General features: G+C 41.5%; 1 protein-coding gene across 3 annotated transcripts in view; it reads left to right on the top strand.

Annotated features, from left to right (window-relative positions):
• LOC110985127 (glyceraldehyde-3-phosphate dehydrogenase-like) overlaps positions 1-21,165 on the top strand; it is a 135,022-nt gene that overhangs the window by 93,249 nt on the left and 20,608 nt on the right. For all 3 annotated transcript variants that reach the window (XM_087147469.1, XM_087147470.1, XM_022245923.2), the window contains exon 9: positions 18,000-18,097. In XM_087147469.1, the coding sequence (XP_087003595.1) occupies positions 18,000-18,097 (98 nt within the window). The remainder of the gene's footprint in view (positions 1-17,999; positions 18,098-21,165) is intronic.

Here is a 21,165-nt window from a genome sequence, read left to right as displayed (position 1 = left end):
TCATAAACGCTTCTCTAAGAGGAGAATCTTATGTATTTTGCACGGTTTGTCGAGCGGACATTACATATTTCAAGTGAGGGACTAAATGACGTCAACAGAGTTTTGGCAACTTTTATTTATGTGGTTTCGTCCTGCTGATGTTTCTATTTACCATTCATCAATCTATACACCATAATCCATTAGAGGCCCTGTAAATTTTGTATTATTATTTAGGCTTAACCACTTCATGCCGGGGCATGTTTCAATGTTGATGATGCTGGGCTGGCATGACTATCATTTTTTTCCGTTTTCAAAATCCTTCAAAAATTCATCATTCCATTTAACAGTCGTTTATAGCCGCACCAAGTAATCTTTAGGCACTACTCTAAGTTGACAGGTGGCCTTCATTGACGCCGGAGTATTTCAGCCAGGCCAGCAGCCTTATAAACAGAGCCCAGATTGTGCAATGTTGTATAACTGTCTTTTGTTCACGAACCTGGCTCAGTGCACTGCTGACCTCTTTTCAATAGTGGCCAGATTAGCGTGCAGCGGTGCTGTGTGGCTCATCGCTGCGGTGGTGGAGCGCTTTTGTCCCCGGTGGTAATCCGCTCGCTCTCAATGCCCCAAACCCTGGTATACGGTTTCAAAACAAGGCTGGATTATCACCACTCTAGATAGTGAAAAATGTCGGTAATGCCCAGCAGCCTGGTCTTTTGTTCAGAGTACATTCTTTTGTTTCAGGGCCCTGTTTCCTTTGTTCGATCCCGGAGTCCCAGGCAGGAAGTGGTTAAGACTCATACAAAATTGATGTTCGCAGGGCCTCTCATGGAGGTTCAAAAGTGCCAAAACGCAGGAGCTTCCAGGGGCGCTGCCCCCTGGACCCCACCAGGGGCCTTAAGGCGGGACCCCACCCATTCATTGCGAGCGCTGCAATGCTCGCTGAATGTTATGGGAGGTATGCAGATTGCATTGTATGGAATGCCAGAGGGGACAAATGTTTAAAATCTCTAGTCTACGGTGAAACAGTCACTACATATGCAAATTTCCCATGCACGTATAGTTATTCCCTGAAAACACTTGATCATCCATGATGCCCCTTGACCTCCCACTATGCACTGCATTCATGCCGCCATGTTCGTTGTCCTTTTCTCAGCGCTGTATCACAACGGACATGTCTTGTAGACATCTTCGAGTTTTTCGAATTTCGTTTTTACTACACGGTTCTGTGTTGACTTGAGTCATCCGGTCGTATTTCCTGAATAAACATTTACCTTGTGTGATTTTAATTTTGTTGGTAAGAGTGCTATTTCTTTGTTTTTGGTGCCCTTTTCTTTCTTTTTTTGATTCTGCAGGTGTTTACTGTCAGTGTTACGAGGAATGGTCAACCCTACACTCCCCATAAGCCTTGCTGCTTGAGTGGGCACATTCACACATTAGCAGCACATATAGTCCACACAATCCTAGCTACATGAGAGGGCAGATTGTAATTTAAGTGATTCTTCCCTTGTAACCACTCGAGCAGGTGTTCCCTTATTTAAGCAGCCATTGTGGATTAAGGCCTAACCGCTTGAGTAGGCAATTCTTGATAAGTGGTAGGACTGGGAAAAGGCCTAGCCGCATGGGTATTTCACTCGTGTTTGTGGCTCTGACGAGGATATACATGTACATGTAGGCCTTAGCCATGAGCAGAGGGCTGTCCCTAACGGAATGTACCTCCTGCTCGACAGTCGTGTACGGAGCCGACTGATTCGGCTAGATCGAGCCCGCATTGTTCGCACGAGCTCTGATCTCTTACGGAATGAGGGCGAGGCCAAGCCGCATGAGTGGGCGCTCCGTATCTTAAGCGGCTCAGATGAGGACTCTGGCCTTAACCGTGACACTGGATTCCGTAATTGTCAGAATTCCCCCGGACATTCTTGACTTATGACCATTTGGTCTCCACGCCCTCCAACAGACAACCTAGTCAACTGAGCCTATTGACAGCCTATGGCTCTGCAACGGCTGCCGCCTGCCACGGCTACCGGATGTCATAGCTCTGCAGCAGGCAAGGCCACATCCTCAGTAGCATTGGCTGACCAGACATCTATAGTCAGCCTCATACCGACAATGCCAGGACTTGCCCTCCCGTGTCCCATCGGGTCAGGTCCGCCTGATGATTCCTGAGCTCACGGTTCCATGACACCCAAAAAGAATTCACCGGGCACCGTTGAGCCTGGGGGGCTACTACGCCAGCACACAAGGCCACATCCTCGGTAGCATCGGCCAACCAGACATCCACAGTCGGCCTCATACCAACAATGCCAGGTCGCCTCCTCCCCCCACGTTCTACCGGGTCAGGCCCGCCTGATGATTTCTTGGCTCAAGGTACCGGGACACCCGACAAGAATTCACTAGGCATCGTAGAGCCTACCAGGCTTTCTGTGCCACTGCAGCTTCCGACCTCCACAACCCATCCCGCGGCTCCGGCTTTCAGCTTGGTATGCCCGTGAAACCGAGGCCTTCCTGGGCTGGCCCATCGCCCCAAGAAGATGGGTCCGTACCGGCCAAGTTCCCGCCTGCCCCCGGGTATGAGTCTTCGATCTCACCCACCGTGTCGGCTGCTAATTCATCCCTACGTTCCAGACCCAAGGGCGAACAGTCTTCTTCATCGGTTTCTTCCAAACAGAAGAGATGTCACTCCAAGCAACGGGATCACCCGCGGAACCTTGGATGACAGCATTCCAGTTTATTAACGAATCTCTGTCCTCCCTCATCCCCTGCCTGAGCGACGAACCCAAACAGGCTTCTACCACTCTGGATCCGGACCTACCTTTCCTGATTTTTGCAGACTCAGCCCGGTCTGCAATCACAGCTGACTACTTTGAACCTGAAACTCGCTGAGGTTTAAGTCAAGATGTTGTTCCCTTGCCGTAACATTCTGCTACATACGGGGGCATCAATGAATCCCACTCTGGCATGGCCTTTTCTTCAGTCTGAGCAACAGACTGGCATGACAGTGATGCCAATCCCTCTTGGACCAATGTCCCAATGTTTCCGGGACGGCCCTTCCAGAGGCGATACCTCTAAACTCTGTACACCCTGCATTCTGGCTACCTTCTTGGCAGACTAATTCTACCCGAGCCCTCTTGGTCCCCCTGCCCGCTCTAGGAAAACCCAGGCAATGCAGGTACAACACTGCCAACATCCTGGGCATGGGTACAGCCATGAACCACAAATTTCCCTATTCATGCCGGGTGTCTGACAAGGCTGGCAGTGGAAAGACCCCACGCTGCTCGTGCGCCAGCCCTACTGAGTGCCCAACACCTCAAACCGCCATTCTCAATCACCCTTCATTGGGGACATGCGGGTGTGGGTAAATAGTACATATTATCGCCCCCCCCCCACGTTAGTCAGCGTGACTCCTGTGGATGCAGTATGGTTACGCAAGCACAATGCAGACCACAGCGTAGGTACAGGTCTGCTCTGCCGCCAAGGTTTCTGTATACCATATGTTGTTCACTCATTCTCATTCCACCCTAGACTCGGACCAGCCGTTCTTTGGGATATTTGGTAGACACTACACCCTATCATTACACTGCGCACCAACCAACCATCCCATGTCGGCAAGTGCAGAACCGAAAAACAATGAATATGTACAAGTAGTCTACAGGATACAACCTTCCCACTTCCGGTGCCTGTTCTCGGAGGCCTGCGGGAGACAATCCCGCACTTTGCCTGCAGACCTATGTGTTAGGTGTGTATTGGGTGTGCTATGTGTTAATTAATACACTGGGGGATCCCGCTCCCGCTCAACAAACCTTTGCTTTTTGGGACCCCCCATCCATATTTCTTTTTTTATTTATGACATATTGTAATGGCAGTTGTGTAGTAAATAAAGAATGAATGAATGACTCCCCCTGATCGCCATACGCCTGGTCTCACCGATATCTGAGACAACGGTGATACATGGGCAACCTGCTCCATTTCTAGTCATGCCCCGGTGATGATACCGTTTGATTTGGACCCATTATTGCATTTCTCCTGTCCGCGTCCATGCCTCGGGTGTTCTAATTCACACGCGTCTTATTATCCTGTAATACTGCACTTTTCCAGGGGCCTTCTCATACTACGTTGGCACACATATAACCACTTTGATCTGTCATGCTTTCTCCACAAATCTCCCACACAGCCTCGCTATGTCCGGTTCACTGTCCGGACGCGAGATCTTTCCTATGTGGCCGTGTCCAAACTTCATACATGTGTACTATGTCTACTGTGAGTTCTCCCCTTGTGGGCGTGTCCAGATTTGCTCATTGTGACTGTTACGAAGTCCGACAGAAGTGGGTCTACATGTACTGTACTTTCGGCCCTAAATTTTGTTGCATTGATACCTCGTGTTACCTCGTCCGATTACACCACGTGTGATGGAAATGAAGAGATTCACTTGAAATAAAATTGACTTGCATTCCGAAGTGGTACATCCCTCTGCATGTTTTCTGATTCTGAATGCAAAATACGATCACTGTATTTCCATCATGCAGTACTATTAATGATTTTAAGTTGTCGCATGGACGCTCCATTTGCGACTCCCAACTTTTCATCCTTCCCAATTCATGAAGTCTGGCTTTAATCTCCCATTTATGCTGTTTAAATGCCCGAAGTCCTTTAATACAGTGACGTCATCGGCCACTCTTACCCCAGAAAAAAGGGACTGGGATCCCGGTAGGAATCCCACTGGGATCCCAGTTTGGGATGTCATTTTATTCCAATCAATCAATTATGCTACTCGGAGCTGGAACACTTACAGTGCATTTCTGCATTCCTATAGGCAACAGCTATCACTTTCATGCTCAAGCTTATGTTCTTTGTGCACAAGGAGTGCCAAATAGATACACTCAACAGCTTTGGAATGTTTGGTCCTAATCACGTTTGCAAGGGCACAAACTAATCTTAACAGACGTAGGGACTTTCTCTTCTTTGCTGGTGAGGGTGCTCTTCTGTTCATTGGTAGATCTCATCTCAACATTTGCAGGCCTCTCGTAGTCTTGCAGCAATGAATTGCCATTCTTGCAAGCAGCTGATTGGTTCTGAAAAGACATCAGGTAGTAAATTCATTAATAAATCTCTTGTACATGTGCTTTACGGCAATTATCCATTTGACTGTCGTGACACATCTGTTCTCCACTAATTGTCAAGCCCTCCTCAGTTACATTTGTATTTGTGATGTTTGAATTTTGTTACTGTGAAATAGCCCTAGCAAGGCTTGGGCCTGAAAAATACTAGACCTAGCATTGGCTTGATCTAGGCTTAGTTCTGCTGTCTTGGACCTGCAGCCAAACTTAAAAAAAAATTTTATAGGCTTCGGTCCAATAGCTATGACGATTACAAATAATTCAGTGGGGTCCATTTCACTTCAACATGGGGCTACATGATAGGTCCAGTTAAATCTTTTTGATAGTAAAGTTAAATGTATGTGTTGAGCAAGTTATGCCCCCCCCCATAAAAATGTTTGCTTCCTGTTTCCCAATCAACCCTCATTTTCGGTAAGACCTTCAAAATTTTTAGCAGAAAGTTAGAATAACAAATTTTTAAAATGGGAAAAAAGTTAAATCCTGCTGTGTTTTCTTTCTTCGCAAACCACCATTTAACCATTTCTCACATTAAAATGTTTTTCTTCATATGTTTTCCTACTTAAATTTCTAATTTTTGAAAAGAAAGTTCCATGATTTTCACAAATTGCTTCACATTCCGCTGTTGCAATATGTGGGCAAAGCTCAATGCACTAAACCAAAGCTGCTCTGGTTGCTGCTGGGCCTATGCAAAATGCGTGGTGGAAATGTGCCAACCGGTACGTAGGTCCAGTCGATCACACAACATCGGCGCCCGCTCGTTCATGGATGCAACCCTCGCTACATGATACATGACATGAGTACAGCTTCAGGTAGAAAAAAAAATCTATGTTACAAGAGGATTTCTGCAAATTAATGCACGGAACTTGATCTCTTGTCTGTATGTATTCTCTGTGTTCACCAGTTTAGGTTGGAGTTGTTTTGCTCGTAGGCCTACTACTTTAAGCGAGCGTGTTGCCACCCATACTTACCATGCCTTACATGGACACTGTTGGCTAGCTTGCTATTGTGATTACTGGACTCATGTCAATTGTCCGTAATTCTTGTGAAATTCAATTGTAGAAATTTCTACATATATGTAGACTAAGAGAAGGTTTTAATTACTTTTTGAGACAATTTCTGGAAGCTTTTGTCCCCCATTCAGGCAGCACAAAATATTGACCAAAAATATTTTTCCGAGCTAACCTAGGCCAACTGACCCTATTTAATTTTTAGAGGCATAGGCCTATGATGGTAATCAAGGAAGCAGAGCTCATTTTGGCCCAACAATTTTCGTTAGCTGTGTCACAAGAAATAGGCCTAGACCCACTGTTTTGTCAGCTAGCCTGCCTTAGATAAGGCATGGACCAAGTTCCAAACATCAATCTGGCATTTCTTGGTTGTGTTATTTGTGTATAGCCTTGTCCTACCGGTACTTTACTCCCACGCAACTTAACTCCACTAATTTTACCCATGACGGCCAAAGCCTATTCTATTTTTTTAATGATAGCCGACAAAGAAAGACACGTTCTTGTTAGCTGGACATTGTGGAACCAAATAAAAGCCCTTTCTTCTTTTCCGAAGATGAAGTCATTTAATAACTGTAAAGTTGCATTACGCATGATGTACTCACTGTGCAAAAACCAGAAAAATTTTGAAAACGACGATTTGGCACGATCTCGCAAGAAAAAGTATTTTCGTGTGCAAGAAATTGCGAGTTGCTTGTGTGAAAAGGCCTTTTGGCCCACCCATGATAGAATCAAATACTCGTGTACATTTTGTGCTTTACAAGATAAAACCCTTAAAATAATATGGTGTCAAACTTCGTTAAAAAATTACAATTCTGGTGCCATGAACGCCTGAAAATTGTCTGGTTCCAGAGTGTAGATACACTACAGGCCGGCGCACCACAAGCCGTGTGTAGCAGACTATGGTGTTTGTCTAATTCTCGGATCTGTGTCTGTACTAGTGTGTCACGTGTATTGTACATGTACACAGCTGTCATATCAACATTTCTTAAACATCAATGTTGCAATGAGATTTCTACAACTTTCACAGAACTTGATCCTTTGTCCATGTGTGTTCTATTTTTTTTTATGTTCATGAATTTAATTTGAGGTTGTATTGCTCGTGTTTGAACATGTTGAAACGAGCGTGCTTCCACAAAATTTCCTGCCGCTGCACTAGCTTAAATTAGCCCACTGGCGCTGTGCTCTGCACATGCTGGATGCATCACGCGCAAGTTAAACGTGAAATACGGATGGCCAGTTTGCAGTCGTAATTACTTGACCAGCGTCGTGAATTGTGGTGTGAATTGTCCGTAATTGTTGAGAAGTATCAACTGCAGATATTTTTACATTGATTCAGACAAGTTGTGTCTATTTTTGTGGCAATATTAGTAGACTTTGTTTCCATTTCATGTCAGTTAGTCATTACAAAAGAATGACTTGAAGTTGAAATTTTCGAACCTCTTCCAACTTTATTTTTTGACAGGCATACTTTTTCTTGTTTCAGCCTTCCCTTTGTTTTGACTGGTTATGTGTATGTTCAGTTTTGCTTTTCTTCAGTTTTTTGTGAAGTTTTTAGTTCTGTGTGACACAGCAGTTGGCTTTCCAGGGCTTACTCAAGAACTTGTTTTGGTTGTGCTTGATGAACAGATCATAAGATCATCATTGTGATAACAGCTTAAGCTAAGTGACTTGTAACCTGGTGTATTTTGTAAAACTACTGTTGGGCCCCAACTTGTTTTTTATGAACAAAACCGAGGTACATGTACTAAAACTGAGCATGCAATCAAAGAAATGTCTTGTCAACCTTTTCTCACTTGACCCTTGTGATTGGTCATTGTTTTCATTCAAAGAACACATTTGGTGGGGTGATTAAAATATGTGGACAATGTGACATCAGAATTTTTTTCCTTGTAACACAGTCAATACCTTACAGAGATTTGACACACTGTGAGTTTTGATTTGTTTTTAGGTTTTTATTTACAACAATTACTGTATGACAAGCCAAACATTCCTCTATATAGGAACTCTGCCGAAGCGAATAATAGCCCTGTGAATTAATAAATGTATGCACATACCGTCGTGATTCAATATACATGTATAAAGGGATGAATCAAGAAGCTTTTTGTTTCTTTGAATTTATAAAAAATAACACAGGCTGGGGAAGTACTGTAATAAAATAGTACAAATAAGATTGCTTTATGTTGACTGTTGTTCAGTTTCAATGTTATGACTTTGTTTTCTTGCAGGAAAAACCTTGTACAATGTCCAATGGATTTAAGAAATTAAGAAATAAAAAAAAATAATAACTGAGGGAAGGGAAGGATGGATGTTTCACTGTATTTCAAACAGGTGTGCCCTAAGTGAACTTATCCAATATTGGAAGGACATTTCGACCACTCCAGTTTTCAGTGAATCAGGAAGTTCATCCCAGCAGCGAGGAAATGCATTTATTGGTGAAGAATGCAATCTCTGTGTTCAGGCTCTATAAGGTAGTTGAACTTAACTCTCTCCACATATCGCCCATTAACCGTAATATTACACCTAACTACTTCACTGTCAATAACCCCATGAAATACTTCAAGCACAAATGTATTAAAATAACAGTTATTTCCGTCTGCATTCCAGAAAAGAAAGATTTAATTGATACAACCTAGCATTAAAATCCATTGCCATTCTTCTCTGCTTGAGGATCATCCTGGTGGCACGATGCTGGATTCTCTCTATTTTGTCTAGTTGAGTTTTAATGTGGAGATGCCAAACAGGCTTGCCATACTCAAAGATTGGTAACACTAAGGACTTGTACATTGAAAGCAAAACACTGGGGGACAAGTCCCGAGCAACACTGAAAATAAAAGCAAGTAGTCTATTTGCTTTAGTTGTAACATGCTGAACATGGTTTTTCCCACCTAATCTTGCTGTTCAGAACTACACCTACATGTAGGTATTTGTATTCGTTAACAAGGTCTAGTTGTGTGTTATTAAGCTTGTATGTTGGATCTGTGGTTTTTGTGCACCAAGTAATATGATTTTAGTTTTTTTAATATTGAGATTCGTTTTGTTATTGTTACACCAACTATGAATACAATGAATGTCTGAAGAATAACTTCATTCGACTGATATTGTATGCATGTAGGTCTATACACCAGAGCATCATCCGCAAATAAAACAGTAGTGAATTTGGTATGATAAGCAAGATCATTGATAAATAAATCAAACAACAACCGGCCTAGGACACTTCCTTGAGGCACACCAGAGGGCACTGAATAAGACCCTTTGAACAGTGTCTTTTGTTTCCTCTTTTACTCTCTGTGAGTCTTTTTGGGCCTTGATATACAACATGTACTGTACAAGTATTGTGAGAAAATCTATCTACATGTAACTGAAGCCAGGAATGTGTGTTTTAAACTATAAAATGATTCCATATATCTGCATCTGTTTGACATCCACGGTAATCAACAATAATTTTTTATTGCTCTCACATCGTTCCAACCACACGAAAAGAGTAGCAAAAATCTGATTCCTCACTTGTTACTGCTTGTATTTCAGTTTGTCTGGAATAAATTGAGGACAAAGTGGTTGATCAAAAAGATCTCTCAGTTACGATTAATCAAATACCACGTGATGTGTTCAGAATAATAAACTTCACTGTCATAGGACAACATGTTTAATGGGCATGTGAAATTTTTAAAAAAATGTGAAAGCATCAATCCAATTTAAAAGACTTTCATTTGCCATGGATGACGACGAAGCCAACAGTAAATAACCTGCATGCACATGTAGGCTTATGTGTACCTGCAAGAATGTGAAGGCCCTTCAACTAAAGCCGCCATCCATGTACATGTAAGTTGTCTTTCCAACACAAATTGTATCACGGAGAGACTTATTTTGTTTAATTTTTTGCCTGTCTTTGGATTTTTGACACAAGCTGCGTGACACGATTGATCGATAGTCTGTATTCACTCGCCCACTGCAGCACGGCCACTCGCTCATGAGATGGTCGCTGAAGAAGCATGGTGTCGTAAAGGAATATTGCAATTGGATGGCATTGGTATGCACGTGTGTTGGTTCACGCGCTGGTTCTTGCGCTAATGCCTTTTACACACTAATTGTGCACATGACTTATTCACTTCTATGCTCTGTAGCTGTGTCTTGCCAAATATACGTCATGAAAACACACAGTCTCATTGGCGGGTACGCTAAATCTTTTGTAGCAATATGAATAATTCAGTGTTGGGCGAGTAGTTGGACTCTTGAGATGTGAGAATAGTCAAGCGAACTAATTTGGAGTGTAATTTTATCGGAAATGGGATGGGAACTTTTGTTTTGGTATTTGTGTAATCAATGTAAAATGTCATTGATTTTTTAATCATGCACTACATGTATGCGTGTCATGATGACAGGAAACCAACAATGATTTCCTATATCTTCTTGTAAGCTTGCTTGATGCATATGGAGGGGCGGGCGATAAGCCTTGTGTTTCGGCTGGAAATTTTGTGGAAACACGCTCGCGTAAGTACAAGCAGTACAACCTCAATTCATGAACACAGAAGACACAAACATAGACATGAGATCAATTTTTGTGAATGAACCTGCCGAAAAGTTTGTGATGGCAGTGTTTTTTCGACTCACAACTAAAGAGCTGCATTCGATATAGTGGAACGCATGACCCTTTTTTGGCAGGAACTGTACATAAACTGGTTGCCGCATTTCCATCATGCCTTCATTGGCAACTGTTCAGCCCGGTGAGAACCAGTGTGGTGCACCGTGCATGTATTTTCACCACCGCAATTCGCAAATACTTTATAAATGGGTTGTCAACAATGTTTTTTCAGGCAACGGAGTGATGAAAACTTTCGTTGTACCATTGTACCGGAAATTTGTTGTACAGGCATGAAAATTCATTATGCTGTAAGACTTTCACAGGCCAATGAGAAAATTGTTATGCTCTTAGGGACACCCCAATTGGAAATATGAGTGTATTGAGTTAAGCAAGTGGCGCATGTGTTTGAGTTTCAATAGTGCATAACAATCTTTTTCATTCAAGACTGGCTCAGGAGAATGGATGCTGTTAATGCCCTTGGGCATATAGTCATGTCCATTCTCCTGAGCTGGTCTCAAAGACCAATCAAGCACATAATTATTCCATCCATAAGCACCTTTGAGTCAGAAAATAAAAATAAATTTAAAAAGTGTTGATTTCAAATGATTCTGTTCAATAATGTTACTTACCGGTATTAGACTGCCAAAACAGATTTTGATTTTCTTCAGACTTTTGTTTCTTTTTTTAGCTGTTTCGGCAACTCTGCTGAAACAGGTATTGCTTCTCTGATTATTTTTGGCTTTTTCGAAAATTTGCGAAAAAGGCATTACTCTTGTTCTATCTTTTTTCTTTGGTCCTTTGTAACTTCGGATCTTCATCAAACTTACATCAGTGAAGGAAGTTACACCAAAGATTTGTAACTTCGGATCTTCATCAAACTTACATCAGTGAAGGACCTTACTCCAAAGATTTGCAAAGAAACATGACATCATGATGACGTCATCAAGTGATTTATTATTGATTTTCAATATTTATTTCAGCCCATTTAATTTGTACGCGTTTTCGAGGCACTAGTTTGATACCTTATTAATCTTTGATCGTCAAAGTTACAGCAAGCATTAACTATAAAACAAAAATTATTCTGAAATATTTATGACATGATGACGTCATCAAGTGATTTATTATTAAATTTTGAATTTTTAAATATTCGGTTAAATTTATAAAACTCCATATAAAATCAACTGGGGCCTCCCGCAGCATTCTGTTTGCAGCAAGTGGCAGGATAAAATGTGGTCTTTAATTTATCTCGTGTGGGTCAAATCACATGACCCTTCCTTCCAGTCAAAACTGGAAGTGGTCTTATTGTTTAAAAGTGTAATAGGTATCAAGCTGTTTTCAACGGTGTTAGTCTGTTTGGGTATTGTGTACTTCAAATCATCTACTGATGACGTCACCTAATTGTCAAGCGCCCTCTGGCGACAGGTTAAAATTTCCGAAAAATGCATTTTGAATAGATGTCTGTGATGAAGTTTGTCCGAATCACCTGAAAATTGATGTAGATGATCATCTTTACCCAGTCAACACTTGTGTGAAGTTTGGGGCTGATGAAGTCATCAGACCGGAAGTTAAAATAAAACCTTATTTTATTCATCAAAATTCGGTAAAACAAAAATCAACTGTAAGAGATTAAAGTGAGAATTGTGCATGAGATCAGAGATAAAAGATTCGAGTCAGCTGCATGAAGTGCATAACTGGTGTACTTTTTCTCACACATGAAGCACCGTCCACAAAACCCCCTTTCAAATTTACATATACATGTAAATTGTCAGCTTGAAAATCCCATACCCATACTGTGCATTGGCTACTATGTGTGTGGACGCCCAATATCTGCCTGTAGCATAGACGGTGCATAGTGTGTAGGGCATATTCTCGGGACTTGGCAAATTGCTGACCACATGGAGGGGAGAGCGGATCGCATTGTATGGAACACCAAAAGGGGCAAATGTTTAAAATGTCTAATCTGTGCCTTTTCCGCTATAACTACAATGTTTTGTTTTCTATATTGTATTGTACATGTCTGATTGGGTTGAAACCTTGCAGGTACATGTATAGTGAGGAAGGGAAGGTTTACAAATGGATATTGACCTCACGTGATGACAATACAATCAGCAGACGAGTCAGGTGACATTAAAGGTGCCTCGTTTAAAGTAGTATATCCAATTGGGTTCAAATCTTGCAGATATCTTGAAAAGGGAGTGCTTTAAAGGAATTTTGACCTCATGTGATAATGATTGTCAGGAGACAAGTCAAATGACAATAAGGGTGCCCTCTTTAAGCCCTATATCTCCTGAAGTTTATGTCTGATCTGGTTCAAATTATGCAGATATCTTGAAAACGGAGTGCTTTAGAGGTACATTGACCTCATGTGGTGATATCATCATCAGGAGACAAGTCATGTGACACTAACCACTTCCTGACTTGCGACCTGTTTTCGAGGAGCAGGGCTTAATACATGAAGAAGGGGAGCCGGTTTCTGGACAAAAGAGTTGGGCCATGTATAAACAAAAGACCATGCTCGGCACGAAAGACTGAGCTGCCGGGCATTACAGACATTTTTTCACTCTCAATAATGGAGAAAATCCAGTGTTGTTTTGAATCAGTATACCAGGATTTGGGGCATTTAGAGTTAATGGATTACCACCAGGGACAAAAGCTTTCCACCACCCCAGCAATGAGCCACACAGCACCTCTGCATGCTAATCTGGTCCTGTATTGAAAACAGGTCAGCAGCACAGGTTCATGAACAAAAGAAGGTTTCATAACACTGCACAATCTGGGCTCTTTTTACAAGGGTGCAGGCCTGGTTAAAATACTCGGGCATCAATGAAGGTCACCTGTCAGCCTGAATAGTGCCCAAGGATTACTTCTTGTGGGTATAAATGTTCGTTAAATGAAATGATGAATTGTTGAAGAATTTTGAAAACTGAAAATTTTGAAAATGACCTGTTATTATCCACTGCATTTTTTCAAAGCACCCAGCAGCAAGTGGTTAAGGATGCACTCTTTAAGGCCCCATATCTCCTGAAATACACGTCCGATTGGGTTCAAATCTTGCAAATATTTTGAAAAGGAAGTGCTTTAAAGAAATTTGACCTCATGTGATAATGAAGTCATCAGGAGACAAGTCACGTGACATTAAAGGTGCACTCTTTAAAGCTTTATATCTCCTGAATTACATGTTTTATCTGCTTGAAACTTTGCAGATAACTTGAGAGGCGTTATATACGAAAAATGACATGATGTGATGATGACTTAGTTGTTGAAATGAGACAAAGCCCTCTGTTCTGTTGTCAAACAGACAGATAAGCTCTAGTTTTTAGCTGTTTTGGTGAAACAGCTTTTGTTTTCGTTAAAATTGTTTTTTTCTTTCTTTTTTAGCTGTTTCGGCAACTGATTTTTTGATTTTTTAAAATCTTTTTTTTTAGCTGTTTCGGCAACTCTGCCAAAACAGCGATTGCTTTTCTGATGATTTTTTTTAGCTGTAAACAGGTGTTGCTTTCTGATTTTTTTTTTTTTTCATTTCGTTTTTTTCTTTTTCAGTCCAATTCCTTCCATCAGTCGACTGGCAGTTTACTAAATCTGATCGACTTCAAACTTGGCAGACCTTTCAACAAACATCCAAGGATGGTCCTAGAAAAAATTCACAATAATAACTTAATTAGTTTATTTTTTTTTAATAATTAATTTTTCCCATAGACTTTGTACACAGATTGAACGCAGTTTTTGGACTGTTCCATATCAAGCTATGAGGGTGCTATTGCAGAATTACGGTTACACCTGCCTGGGGTTTCAATTTTTTACAAACTGTCCTATATTGAACCATAGATGCCGTTGCACAACACAGGGTTTGTACACACAATTGTCTCTAAATGTCCCAAACCGTGGTATAGGGTTTCAAAACAAGGCTTGATTATCTCCACTATTGAGAGTGAAAAAATGTCGGTAATTCCCTGCAGTCTGGTCTTTTGTGTCAAGCATGGTCAATTGTTACCTCTTTCGTCCGGTTTTGGGCTCCCCGACTTCATGTATAAAGCCTACATGTAGGTGCTCAAACACCGTCAGGAAGTGGTTCATGCGTGATCCCATGCAAAACATATAAGCACTTGTATAAACTGCCCAACTCTTTTTCCAAGGTAACAGTCATTCTATAATGTATGCCACAATCTAAAGTATCAGACTCACCTAGTTGTCTGAATGACCTTTGATCTTGAAGGTCGCCTATTGAGGTTAAAAGGTCACATGAGGTCAAAATTTGAGTCTTCTGTATTTTCACCTATTTTCATACAAGATTAAGTTTGTTGTGAAATTGTGCAAAATCAACAACAGCACAAGTTTTGTTGATAACAATATCAGGAAAGTCTTAAGAAATTGTCAATTATTCCTCTATGAATGATTTTTCAAGAAATGTACTTGTACGTCATCATTGATATATATGTAGATGACTAGTACTTCTTTCAGAGGTGACAGCAATATTAGATTTACCAATGTTTAAATGCTCAGTTTTAGGCCTGACATGACCTAAGCTGAGTTAAAGCAGTCATCAGTGTCACATCCACGTGCTGGTATACAGGGCTGTCCCAATCTTCAACAAATGGAAGTTGAAGTTTGGCACTTGGTCTTGAATCTGCAGGTTACCAACTCTAAACAACTGCTTGGGACAGGAGGTTTCCTGGACCAGACAACTTCTAACCCGCTTGCTGACTGGCACCATCCTCCCGTCTCGGCAGGACTTGGGACTTCTGTCTCTGTCTTGTCTGCTTGTAGCCAGATCTTTGCTTGGAAGTTGCTCATATGCAGTGCAAATCCAGTGCATCAGTTGTAGGCAGCAACATTGCAATCGCTTTCTTCCCCTTGCCTTGTACAGCATGCATACAAAATCCTCCACACTACTAAGTGGTCTATCTCTTCCAACTCCATTTAAAAGTTCTGGATATTGCAGGAAGAGTCTCCAGCATGACTTTTTGCCATGCCCAGCAAAGGAGGAGACAGCATCACAGCTAGATAGTGCATGGAAGCCAAAGATGTTCTCCACTGCTGTTGATGACAGCTGTTCATTGATGAGGTGGACATGGTAACACTCCATTTTCATGGAGGTGTACTGCTCATCAGCCACACTTGGCAGTCCTTGGTTCGTGTAAAATGCAAGAGTAGGAGAAGGACATCTGTGTCAAGGCACCTCACTATTACACTTTTGTATCCAGCCTGAATCGCTTCAAGGCTGTGGAGAACAACTATTGTATGAGCTTCCTCGTGATTGGCTTGAAGCATCGGAACTTGACCTCATAGTTGAGTAGCTGTTAGGGTATTTCCCCCAACAACAAGCTCCTTGCTTGTGTCATTGGTTTCTACCAATTTGTGACTGAGGTACATTGCAAGGTCACTTTGTTGTCCTCCAGAGTGATGAAGCTCTTCCATACTTGAGGTAGGGCAAGATCATCTCGATCTATCACCTTTCGATTGGTCTCCTTTGTCCCACTCTCCTGCTTCTTGTAGCAGCCTTGATCGACAGTAGTCTATACTGATCAAAAGTGATACCTATTCTTGTCGCTGCACTGTTTGATGAATTATCTCGCGTAATCCCCAAGTGTCTTACATTTCGGAGGTTTCCCAAGGGAGTGAATCAAGGCATGTCCATTAATAATGATGCATGTGTCTCCTGGTGGTTCCGGCATACCTTTGACTTTCTCTATTCCTAGATCAACTGTGAGCATCAACAACATTGCAGACTTTGACGAAGTGTTCATTTATTTCTTTATATTTGCCAAACTAAGTGGGACAACGGATAGTTCATGCTCAGAACTCTATGTAGGTCCACTGTTCTTCCACCCTGTGATGCATTTAACAACCTCTGAATCAACCGTCTATCTGCCTTAATGGTCTAGGTAACTTTCTCCCGTCTTCTACATCAGTTTCATATCGTGACGCAAATGTTCGGGACTTCTGTCATTTCTGTTGATCGTAGAGCAAAAAAGTCTTCTCTACAAGTCTCTCTGTCACATTTTTATGACGCCCTCTTTCCCTCGGGCTTTAGCTGTGAGGAGGTCATGTTTTATTTCATCTGTAGCAATCTCGTTTGAAGCGAGGGATCTCAACTGCGGGACAGTGGTGTCTTCACCAAGCTCTTCATTCCTTGCCAGTGGTGCATTTGCAATCTGCAGGGTGGTGCTGATTACCACTGGTGCAGCTGATGATACCCCAAGACAGAGATTAGGTGAAGACAGAGGGCAAGGACATTGTCTTGGTCTGAAAGAAAAAACTACCCGTTTACATGAGTAAAGCAGCCAAGAAAATGATAGACTGAAATGCAAGTAAATTGTGCCACAAGAATGATAAGCGAAAACACACAGCACTTGGTTGGCTGTACACATTAGGCACTGCAATGCTGATACAGTGTTGTACATGTATACAGGAAATTGATTTTACTGTATGTATGCACTCGGTCTTTGCTTAAAATCAGTATATGTATTGTGTCTGTTCTGGCACTGATATTGAACTACAAATATTGGTACTCCACTTGGGTCAAGATGTGGTTGTCTCAGCAATTACATTCATGCTCAAAGGCTTACCCTTCACCCAGTGAGTAATTTATGTTCATTAGGTCAGAAATGTTTAACATATTAGATACATCCCTTGTGGTGAAATTATACATAGTAGTAAAATGTATAGTCTTATAAGGATAGCCGATACGATTATTGGTAATGGAGAAAACTGAAATATCTCTTTGACATCCCTATATTTTATTGAAACGTGGCTTCAATACAATGAAAGTAGAATGACATAAGACATACAATTGACCTCATTTGACCATTGACCCCAGTATTTGACCTTTATTGTGGCAACTGGGTGAATCTAATACTTCAGATTGTACTGATACATTTTAGCATGACTGTTACCTTTGAAAATAAGTATTAAAGGCAGTTTACACTAGTGTTTACACATGTTTTGCGCAGGGTCGTGCATTACGAAGTAATTTGCAATTCTATTCCTGAAATCTTCTATATTTTAAAATTATTTCTTCCAATCAAACCTCTGTAATTGGTTATTTTGCAGAATTTTGAGACAAACTTCACCTTATTTCAAAATATAGACCATGTTGGAGACCCCCAAAATTTGACCTCATTTTAACTTTTGACCTAAATTTTTTACCTTCAAGGCCAAGTGCCATTTTGGCAAACGGGCGTTTCTGAAACTTTTAAGGAGTGATACTTTCTAGCATGGTTGCCAGCTTTGAACAAAAATGCCATCTAAGTTCATTTTTCAGGCTGATGGCCAACTACATGTACTAGGGTTGTTAATGAAAAAATGTTTACTTCTATCTTGCAGGTTGTGTCTATGGACTTTCGTGGAGATCCCCGCTCTAGTATCTTTGATGCTGGTGCAGGAATTGCTCTAAATGACAACTTTGTCAAGTTAGTCTCCTGGTAAGTACAATCTTTAGCCATCCTCAAGCTGCTGTCCACTCCATTGCAAAATAAGATGTGCTTATGGCCCCTTTTCACTACAGTGGAATGCCTCTATAACGAAAAAGACGGGGTCCACGCTAAATGTTCGGTACAACGGTCGTTCAGTATAGCGAATTTAACTGCCGAATGTTTCGTTGCTATGTTGAATAGCGCCCTCTCTTGTCTAACAGAAGTGCCCCCTCTTGTGACACCTTGTGATACCACTGTTTTTGTGATGTTTCGCCGTTGCATTCAAGTAAGGTTTCTAGAAATGTATTTGTTTTAATTATTTTTGTTTTTTATATAAATTTGAGTCAAAAATTGATATCAAGTTTATCCTAGAAGTCGAGAAACTACCGCTCAGGATTGATCTTTGATGCATGCTGTGGCGAATCTCGGTTAGTTTGTGTATCAGCAGCGTCTTCTTTAGACTATTGTCAGTGCAATGCCACCATGCGCATACGTGTGGTTGTCTTCCGTACCCGATCATGTGGAGTCGCAAAACCAGTGTCTATTCAGTACCATTGACAACTAGTGGCTTTCCCTTTTAATCCTTGGGTCAATAAGGGCCATTTGTCTCTTTCCAAATTAAAAAACACCGACTGTTTTATCATGTTGACGTTCTGGAATTACAAACGGCAACTGAATAGTGTTAGGTAAGTTCTGTGCACAAATTACTGGGAGCCAAGGACGATGTTCGGTTCAACCAAATGTTCGATATAGCGGTGTTCCACTGTATTCCCTTCTATAAGAGCTCATATACCATGATTTTTAATTTGCCATGAAAACTCATGTTAAGCTGTTCTTGTGGTTGTAATACAGGTGTGTAATAACTGATAATAGTGTACCGGTAGCTTAAAAAATTTAAGAGATGACATTGATTTAACCTGTGTGAATGCGCTAATGTTTTAACCACTTCGTGCAGGGGTGCCTGAGGCCTGGTATTACAGACTTTGGCTTTATACACAAAACAGGGGTGCCTGAAATCAGACAAAGGAGTTTAGCCTTGGAATAAAAGACTATACTCGACAACAAAAGACAAGGCTGCTTGGAATTGGCAACATTTTATCAGTTGTCCATAGAGAAGGAAATCCAGTGATGAAACTTACCCAGATTTATCCGGAAATCCGGATATTGTCACGGCAGAAATATGTTTCCCGGATATTCATTGATTTTCCGTCCCTGGTGAAAAGACACGTTATAGCTAGTCTAAATCTTGTGCCATGTCGTAAAAATTGCGAGCAGAACGAGCTGACGTGAGTAGTCTATAGAACAGATCCATCTACAGACATCACACATGGACACGACTTAACGCGGCCATATAAAAAAGGCCCTCTTCCATTTTCGGTAGAATGATGCATTGAATGAAGACGTGAAGCTGGATCTCTCATGCGCATGCACGTTGCTACTCGTCGGACATGCTCTGTTTTGAGCCGTGTGTCATGTCAAGCGAAATAATATGCTTTTCATCCAATAATCAGCAACATGTACAAAGTGGTAGATCGGTCACACAATATAAAGACATCGAAAAAAGTATCAGAAATATCTTTAGTTGGAAATGATTGGAGGAGAAGGATTGCAACGGAGATTTTTTGTCGGATTACATCCGGAAAATAGACCAGCCGGGATATGCAATTTGTTCATGGTGCTGTGACAGACTCAAGTACAGTTCTTCCAGTAAGGATTTGAAAAACCACGCCAAGTCAAAGAAACATAGCAAAATATGCGAGGTAAGGAAAAGTACACCTACCATTCCAGCCGTTTTTGCAACCAGCCGGGCCGTAGTTGACTGTGTAGATGACCCACCAGCTGCCTGTCGTAGGCCCAATGACAGGCCCTTGCCGTACGGTGCACCTCCGAATGTTGCTGGTCCTGTGGATATGCAAGCTGCAAATAGGCCCATGCCAACACCCAGTGTGAGTGTCATTGATCGAAAAGCATATATGGATGCTCTGCTAACATCTTTCATGGTAGAAAGCAATGTACCATTTTCATTGGCCCTTGCTATCTGTGTAAGGAGATGTCATGTGACCCAAGGCCCTTGATATGCTGGGTATATCCCGCATAACTGCCTCCTACAAGGTGAGGGAAGGCTATGGTGTTGTGAACCACAAACGTAGACGAGTGTTTTTCCAACAACAATAAGAAAGTGTTAAGTGTTCTGGTGAGTTATTTTTCAGAAGAGTTGCAACAATCAGTTGTTAAACACTGGGCAAGTCGGTCTCTCCAAGTTGTCAATACAGCAACTGTATTGAATTGTGTACTTTCGTTATTCGAACAGGATGACATCCCATTGTCACAGTTGGTCTCCAACCTTTCTGATTCAACAAATTACATTAAGGGGAAGGTGAATGGATTTGAGGCCAAACTGTGTGAATCAGCCCCCCAGTTGTTAGACATTGATAGCGATATTTGCCATCATGTGCACAACAGTATACAGAAATTCTGCAAGCATTTTGGGAATGCAATTAAACAGTTAGCTCATGATCTACATACTGACTGCAAATTTTCTCCTTACTTGTGTGGGTACTTGGAAGAAGTCTGCTCATTGATGGGTGTTGAATTTCATGTGCCTCCTCAGCGAGTGGCTCATAGATGGCTTTCAATTTACAATGTGGTACAGAAGATTCATGGTATGATGAAAGCCATTCAGATATTCCATTATCCATGGGTTTCAGCTGATGTGTACAAGGATTATCTTCCTGTGATAAACGATATTCTCAGCCATGTATCAGTTGAGGCAAGATGAAGGATATACCAGATCCTGAATATTCTGAAGAAGAAGTCATTAACCAAATAGGGGAAAGACCGGAAAGCAAGAATCGTTGACAAGGTTCTGTACAGACCTAAAAGAACAATGCTGTACATGAATTTGTACCTGTCAGTCTTGCCATTGTTCAAGTCATTCATCTTGATCAACCAATGTGCCATCACCTCCATGATGAAATGGTTGACTTATTCCAGCACTTCCTCTCCCTGTTCACGAAACATGACGAGTTAAGCAGTGTTGTAGTACTCGTACTCGTACTTGAACTCGGATGTCCAAG

The sequence above is a fragment of the Acanthaster planci genome, linkage group LG16 (assembly GCF_054643075.1).
Source record: "Acanthaster planci isolate LZ-2023a linkage group LG16, COTS_SCS, whole genome shotgun sequence".
Lineage (NCBI taxonomy): Eukaryota > Metazoa > Echinodermata > Asteroidea > Valvatida > Acanthasteridae > Acanthaster > Acanthaster planci.
The sequence above is the reverse complement of the archived record's forward strand: the minus strand, read 5'-3'. Positions and strand labels throughout refer to the sequence as shown.